Below are 7,794 nucleotides of genomic sequence, written 5' to 3' on the forward strand. Positions count from 1 at the left end.
ACATTTTTGACCTGCTGCTGCTGCTAAGTCGCTTCAGTCGTGTCCGACTCTGTGCGACCCCGTAGACGGCAGCCCACCAGGCTCCCCCACCCCTGGGATTCTCCAGGCAAGAACACTGGAGTGGGTTGCCATTTCCTTCTCCAATGCATGAAAGTGAAAAGTGAAAGTGAAGTCTCTCAGTCATGTCCGACTCTTAGCGACCCCATGGACTGCAGCCTACCAGGCTCCTCCGCCCATGGGATTTTCCAGGCAAGAGTACTGGAGTGGGGTGCCATTGCCTTCTCCGTTTTGACCTAATGGATATTTTTAAAAATGTAGGCATCTTGGTAAACTAGTTAGGATGATTCTGAAGGGGTGCTTTGTAGAAAGATTGAGAATATCATTTATCTGGCCCTGAAATATTTCTTTGCCTATATGTTTCTTGGGGACTTCCCTCATGGTCTATCGGTTAAGAATCTGCCTTGCAATGCAGGGGGTGTGGGTGCAATCCCTGGTCATGGAACTAAGATCTCACATGCCACGGAGCAACTAAGCCTGTGTGCTGCACTAACCCGTGCTGCAACTGGACAGTCCAAGTGCCACAGCGAAAGATCCTTCATGACCTAATGAAGATCCCATGTGCCACAGCTAAGACCTGGCATAGCCCCAAAACTAAATAATTAAAAAATTAAATGTCAGCAGAAGGTGGTGGAGGGTGGGCAGCATGCCTATAATGCTCAGAAAAAGTGTACTCCCCGCCCATTGTCTTGAGGAGTCCTGGGGTGGCTGTGGAGCAGAGAAGGATGCAGACATCAGGGGCTCCTGATGACATCATGGCTCCTCCTGGCTTGGTGCCCCCCTGCTGTGTGTAGGAAGCTTCGGGCTTCCTTTACTCTGGGTTTGGTGTCTCCTAACTGCTGTCCTTGTGTCCTTTCTTGTTCCTGTCTGGTCTCTTCTCCACAGAGGGAATCTAGTAAAACATGCAGATAAGCTCCTGCGTCTTTCCAGAGATCACTCTCAGGACAAACAGCCAGTCCCGGTGCAGCCGGATGCAGCGGCTGGCTCCATCCTGCCACCTGCCTGTCACCAGGGTCCCCCATCTGCCCTTGCATCTCCGTCCCTTCCTCTCTCAGGATCTTCCCAGCAGCCTCCCCCATGGCCTCCCTGCCTCCCGCTCACCCGTCAGATCTTAAGACCCCACTGACCAAAACCAGGGCTCCGTTACCTGTGGCTGGGCACTGCGAGTCTGCCCGTCACCTTCCCTGTCTCTGTTCCTCTGTGTGCTTGTGTGATCACAAGAGAGCTCACCTGAGAGCTCACCATGCTCCCTCGAGGACAGGGTCTGCATCCTCTGAGAGGCAGGTGCTCGGAGGGGCGGGACGTGGGAGAGGTTTAGGGAGGTGCCCCTGAGGATAAAGGAGGGGGCAGGGGAGCCTTCCAGGAAGACAAGGAAGGAGCAAGTCTCACAGCCCAGGAAGCTCTGGTCAGGCTGACGGGGGGACTGTTGGGCGAAGGTTGCTTATAAGAGTTGTCCTGTCTCCCCCGGAATGGTCTGTGTGTTCACCTTATCTTTCCCTTTAACTCCAGGAGGTGAGTTTTGGGGTAGCACATACAGTGAGGAGTACTCTGGAGCTCAGAGAGCCCTCTGCTTTGCTATCAGGTTAACCAGCTGAGCCAACTAGGCAACTCCACTGCGTGTGTGCTCCGTTGTTTCAGCCGTGTCCGGCTCTGTGAGTCCTATGGACTGTAGCCCACCAGGCTCCTCTGTCCATGGGATTCTCCAGGCAAGAATACTGGAGTGGGTTATCATGCCCTCCTCCAGGGGATCTTCCTGACCTAGGGATCCAATTCAAGTCTCTTGCATTGGCAAGTGGGTTCCTTACCACTAGCGCCACCGGGAAGCCCCAGGTAACTCCACTGCTGCTGCTGCTGCTGCTAAGTCGATTCAGTCGTTTCTGACTCTGTGCAACCCCATAGATGGCAGCCCACCAGGCTCCCCGGTCCCTGGGACTCTCCAGGCAAGAACACTGGAGTGGGGTGCCATTGCCTTCTCCGGTACCTCCACTAGTTAACTTCAAATGGAATTCTCCATTCTCTGTGGTTGAGTAGTCATTCCATCTTGGGACGGTTTATGTACATGACTTACATCCCGTGCTGGATATTAAGCAGTCTGGGGGCTGGGATGCATCCCCATCCAGTATCCTGTGTTCAGTGAGGACTAGTTATGTTGGCATGGATCGCACAATTAAAATGGAAACGCAGTAAAGCTTTATTTATTTAATTCTCTTTATTATTTAATAAAGAGATTTATTTCTCTCCAGCACTTGTCTTTCTCACCAGATTCTTATTACAGCGACCCCGAGGCACTTCCGAATCCTCGGGTGCTCTCAGACAGAAAGATGAACTTGCGCTCAGTTGAGTGTTTATGCTTAATGTATATGATTGGATTCTGGTTCTTGGAAAACTAGTTAATCCTCAGGGATGTGTGGTTTCTTTATGATCCAGAACCTCTGGTTAACCTGAACATTTTATAAAAGTCTATGCCTTGACCATGAAAAATAGGATTAAAATTCCTTCCATGGAAAGAGTATATTCACTTATGTTTCCACTGTACGTTTATACACAGGTCATGTTTTGTAAAGTCATCATGTGCTTGTATTTCTCTCACTGCTCTACACGTCCTCAGCAGTGCCTCCGAGTCCCTGTGATTCCCCTTCAGGAGGCAGAAGTGCTCTCCCCATGGGGCCTTAGCATCACCGAGCAACTTTCCCAAACCCACACGAGCATTTTGTGTAGATTTTAACTTGGGTATTGGCTTTAAGGTCTTCCCAGTAAATTCATGTTTTCTTAAATTGCGTAGTTTAGATTTCCTATTTAAAAAAGAATATGATCTGGTCAATGTATATTAGATGCCTTTTCTGTATACTAGGATTTGGGTTGGGGGCTGTCGTAAGGATTTCATGGAGCTTATTTATAGCATAAGTTGAGAACAGTTTATATACCCCAAAGAGAATAACTGCAGACTGGGTGTTCATAAATAGGGACTCTTAATAAATGTGGACTCTTGGTGAAGGCCTGTGAGCTGGGTGATCTGAATGAGGTAGCTGATGGATAAAGGGAGAGCCTTAGAGGTGGGGCAGGCAGGATCCTTGCCGATGGCTGGAAACATTGGTTTCTCCCATTTTCTGCGTGAATTAGGTAAGCAGATGCTCCTGGGTATCTTATCTGGGCTGTGTGTGGTAGCCCTGTGACATCTGGGCCGAGTCGAAGCCCTCGTCTTTCACTCCCTTCAGTCTCAGAGCTCACTGGGTGGGTGGGGGTGGAGACGGGATCCCACATAAGCAGGGACCTGCCGGTCTGTGCCGTGGAGAGGTGAGAGGACTGTGCTGCCCTCCCCTGGAGCCTGCTGTGGAGTGTGAGGCTGCAAGGGAAGGAGACAGCTGCTGAGGCCCTGCCTCCGCCTCAGCCTGTCTGGGGCCAGCTGGGCAGACTGGAGCCCTCTCTGGGTTTACACGGAACAGAGGGCAAAGCTGGCTTCAGGTCCTGCCCTCATCTTGCCACAGTCGACTTCCTGCCCGCTTGAACCTGTGTTTCCAGAGCTGACTGCAGCAGGGTACCAGAAGGACTCTTTCTCTCCAAGGGCTGAATGCATTAGAAGCCTTCCTTAACCACAGGATGTGAAGGCTGGACTTGGATGTCAGGGTGGATTTCAGGCAGGATAGATAAGTAATGGCACCCCACTCCAGTACTCTTGCCTGGAAAATCCCATGGACGGAGGAGCCTGGTAGGCTGCAGTCCATGGGGTCGCTAAGAGTTGGACACGACTGAGCGACTTCACTTTCACTTTTCCCTTTCATGCATTGGAGAAGGAAATGGCAACCCACTCCAGTGTTCTTGCCTGGAGAATCCCAGGGACGGGGGAGCCTGGTGGGCTGCCATCTATGGGGTCGCACAGAGTCGGACACGACTGAAGCGACTTAGCAGCAGCAGCAGCAGCAGATAAGTAACAATTGGTTTCTGGTCAGAGGGAAGGGGCTTCCCAGTTGGGAACCCGCCTGATAATACAGGAGACTTAAGAGATGAGGATTCGATCCCCGGGTTGGGAAGATCCCCTGGAGGAGGGCACGGCAACCCACTCCAGTATTCTTCCCTGGAGAACCCCATGGACAGGGGAGTCTGGTAGGCTACAGTCCATAGCGTCACAAAGAGTCAGACATGGCTGAAGTGACTTAGCATGCACACACAGAGGGACATCAAGTGCGTGTGTGTGTGTTAAGTTGCTCAGTCGTGTCCAACTTTTTGCAACCCCACGGACTGCAGCCTGCCAGGCTCCTCAGTCCATGAGGATTCTCCGTCAAGAATATTGGGGTGAGTTGCCATCTCCTTCTCCAGAGGGACATCATAAATATCCTCAAAAAAATTAAAAAATAAATGGAGAAAGGTTTCAGAGCAGCTATGTGCTCCGTATGGGTTTCTTATTCCCCTTCTAGCTCATTTCACAGGTGCCCTCCAGATCCAACCCTGTCAGCTCCTCTGCCCTCTCTGGAGGCTTAGGATTGATTCCGTGTGACGGTCTCTGTTTCTGGGGTCACATTCTGGGAAGGCTCACACCTGGAGGGATGTCTGGTGTACAGGAGGATTCAGAGGCTGGGCTACCCCCATTCCCCAGCCCTACCTCTCAGCCCCTCATTTGGTGAACACTGTGGCCTGACGGCATTTTACAGGACACCCCCCACCTTCCCCCCGCCCCCCCAGGAACTCAGGCTCCCATTGGGGAACTGCTTGGATGGCAGCTGGGTCAGGCCTGGAGAGGTTTCAGACCCTTGGTTAAGTAGCTTTATGGAGGGCTACTCAGACCCAAGGGCCTACAGGCATTTGAAAAGAAGTGAAATTTCAAACAAATTATTTTCTGCTTGACGTTGCTCTTTTAACTTCAGAAGGGTTATTTGTGTGATTGGACTTGCATTAAAAAGTTAGTTTAAAGTCTCTTTAAGCCGAAAGACAATATAGATTTCACAGGACTCCGTTTTGAAGGTATGAAATTGCTGAATAATTTTCCTTTGGTAATTGAAGCCAGAATTCAGTGTTCTCTCTGCTTCTTTCTAGATTCCTTGTTCTTCGAAAAATATTTTGCCAGTTTCACAGGCAGAGGAGAGTTAGTTCTTCTTGGCATCCCTCTGCCCTGTCCTGAGCTCCTGCAGCCCTGTGCTGACTACCTCTGGGTACAGGGGGAAGCCTCAGATGGCGAGAGCAATGAGGGAAAGGATGGGTCTCCTTGGGATCACAGAGCATGGTGACCCAGTTTGGTCTATTAAAAATTTCTTTTTTTTTTTTGAGGTGAAACACATATAACACAGAATTATCCTTGTAACCATTTTTAAGTGTACAGTTCAGTGTCATTAAGGACATTAACATTGTTTTGTTTCTGTCACCACTGTCCATCTCCAGAACCTTGCTATCTTCCCAGACTGAAGCTCTGTCCCCCCTGAGCACTAGCTCCCAACATACTCCTACCTCCAGCTGTCTGCCTTCCTCTAGCCCCTGGCAACCTTCTTTCTGCTTTCTGTCTCTATTAATTTGACTCCTCAAGGTATCTCATGTAAGTGGAATCAAACAATATTTGTCCCTTTGTGACTATCTTATTTCACTGAGCATCATGTCCTCAAGATTGAGGTTCATTCATGTTGTAACAGGAGTCAGAATTTCCCTTTTTTAAATAAGGCTGAATAATTTCCCATCGTGTGGATAGACCATGTGTCATCCATCCATCTGTCAAGGCACTCTTGGGTTGTTTCCACTTTGTCTGTAGTGAGTAATGCTGCTATAACACGGGGGTACAGTTATCTCTTTGAAATCTGATTTCAATTCTTTGGGGTATATACTAAGAAGTGGAACTGCCGGACCGTGTAGTAATTCTATTTTTAATTTTTTGAAGAATTTCTATACTCTTTTCAGCTATACCATTTTACATTCTCATAAGTGCTCATTCCTACAGAGCACACTGGTTTCAATTTTTCCACTTCATCATCAACACTTCTTATTTTCTCTGGGTGTGTTTAATAGTAGCTATCCTAGTGAGTGGTCCAAAATGATGTATTAATGATTCCTTCTGTACATTTTCTGTACCTTTTTGCCATGTTCTTTTCCACCAATTCAAACTTTGATGGGAGAAAAGAAAAAGAATAAAAAAGAAAAGATAAAACCTTTCTTTGACTTCTTGTCATTGCAAGTTGTCATCCTAAGTGATGTGCTTGGAGGTAAAGGATATAGAAAAAGCGTGTGATTTGGGGTCAGATGGGCCCCAGTCCATCCATCCATCCATTCTACTTTCCCTCCATATATCCTCGCATCCATTAATTTATCCACCGTTTATCAAGCAACTTAAATGCAGGGCATGGTCATAACACAGTGGGATCCTGGATGCCTGGCGCTGTTTACCTGATGAAGAATCTGAGACCATCTGTATTCTGGGAGGTAGGGCAGGACAAGATATGTGGACCCAGTAGGGGTGGGGAGCTGTGCTCCACTTCTCAGCACAGGCTGCCTGATACACAACTATGCCTCATGTTGTTTGCTCTTGCGTCTTCCCTCCAGTCTGATTCGAGTTGTAGCAGGGCCCCAAGACTCAGCCACTTGCAGGGGTTTGATTTCCCTGAGCCTGTTTTCTTAACTGAAAGAAATGTTACAATTCCTGGTTGATTCACATGACTTTGGTAGGGAGCTATGGAAATTAATGCAGATGAGGATACATGATGAGTAACGAGGTGCTACAAAATATCAAAATAATAACTGTTAATAACACTTTAATCACAATTATCTTGAGTGCCAGGCACTGTTCTGAGGGGTCCGCCTTTAGTAACTCATTTAGTTTAATGCTCACCACCATCCTAGGACAGAAGTACTGTTGATATCTCCATTGTACTGATTAGCAAACTGAGGCACAGAGAGGCTAAGTAACTTCTGAAATGTCACACAGCAAGAAATGGCACAATGTGATTTGAACCAGGCAATGAGGTGCTGAAACTTATGCTGTCAGCTGCTATGGCATCATGCCTCTAAGAGGCATCAACAATTTTATTGTCTCTATTCTTCTCACATAGCTGAGAGGGGAACACAGCCCTTGGTTTGGAGAACACAGCAAACAGGGCCTCCTGTAATTCATTGTGAGATGACTTGATGGGCATAGGGTCTCAGTCAGCTCTCCACTGTCCACAGGCATGCAAAGCCGTGGAAAACTCAGGTAGCCAAACCATACGTATATCTTAAGAGTAGCCAGAGTAGGTGATTGGCTCTCATCTGAGGAGTGTGCTGGCATTCGGCTTCAGCTCGTCTGCTTTCCAGGCCACTCCAGGATGAAAGCGCTGATGCACCTAAAAGATCAACAGGCAGGATGCTGGAGGCTCAGAAGGAACTGCCGACGTTGTGCTTGAGACATGTTAGCATAAAAGCTGTGCCAGCTGCTCTGCTGAACAGAGGAGCTGGGACGCTGGGCTGTGTCTACACATCCCCGGGGTCACTTCCTGAGGATCATCAGTTTCTTTACCAGGTTGGCCTGGTGACCACTGAGCCAGCACCTCTCTTTGACAGATGCCCAAGGGATGACCTCTGAGCCTGGGGTTGTTTTCCATCCCAGTTCTGGCTGAGCCAGAGAGATGTGTGTGTGTGTGTGTGTGTGTTTATGATGATGTTTTCTCTTTCTCTCCAGGCAGCCAAGATTGCTCACCACCTGCAGCGTCTTTTCGGAGGAGGCGGCTGGCACGGAGGCCGGGCTACATGAGAAGTGCAGCTGGGCCCAGGATCGGGTTCCTCTCCCCG

At 48.8% G+C, this 7,794-nt stretch overlaps 1 protein-coding gene across 1 annotated transcript in view; it reads left to right on the forward strand.

The window, feature by feature from the left end:
• DISC1 (disrupted in schizophrenia 1) overlaps window positions 1–7,794 on the forward strand; it is a 424,314-nt gene that overhangs the window by 74,645 nt on the left and 341,875 nt on the right. Inside the window, 1 exon segment of the mRNA XM_010841148.1 lies at window positions 7,685–7,789. Coding sequence (XP_010839450.1) covers window positions 7,685–7,789 — 105 coding nt within the window.

The sequence above is a fragment of the Bison bison genome, unplaced genomic scaffold (genome assembly GCF_000754665.1).
Source record: "Bison bison bison isolate TAMUID 2011002044 unplaced genomic scaffold, Bison_UMD1.0 scf7180017864157, whole genome shotgun sequence".
Taxonomy (NCBI): domain Eukaryota; kingdom Metazoa; phylum Chordata; class Mammalia; order Artiodactyla; family Bovidae; genus Bison; species Bison bison.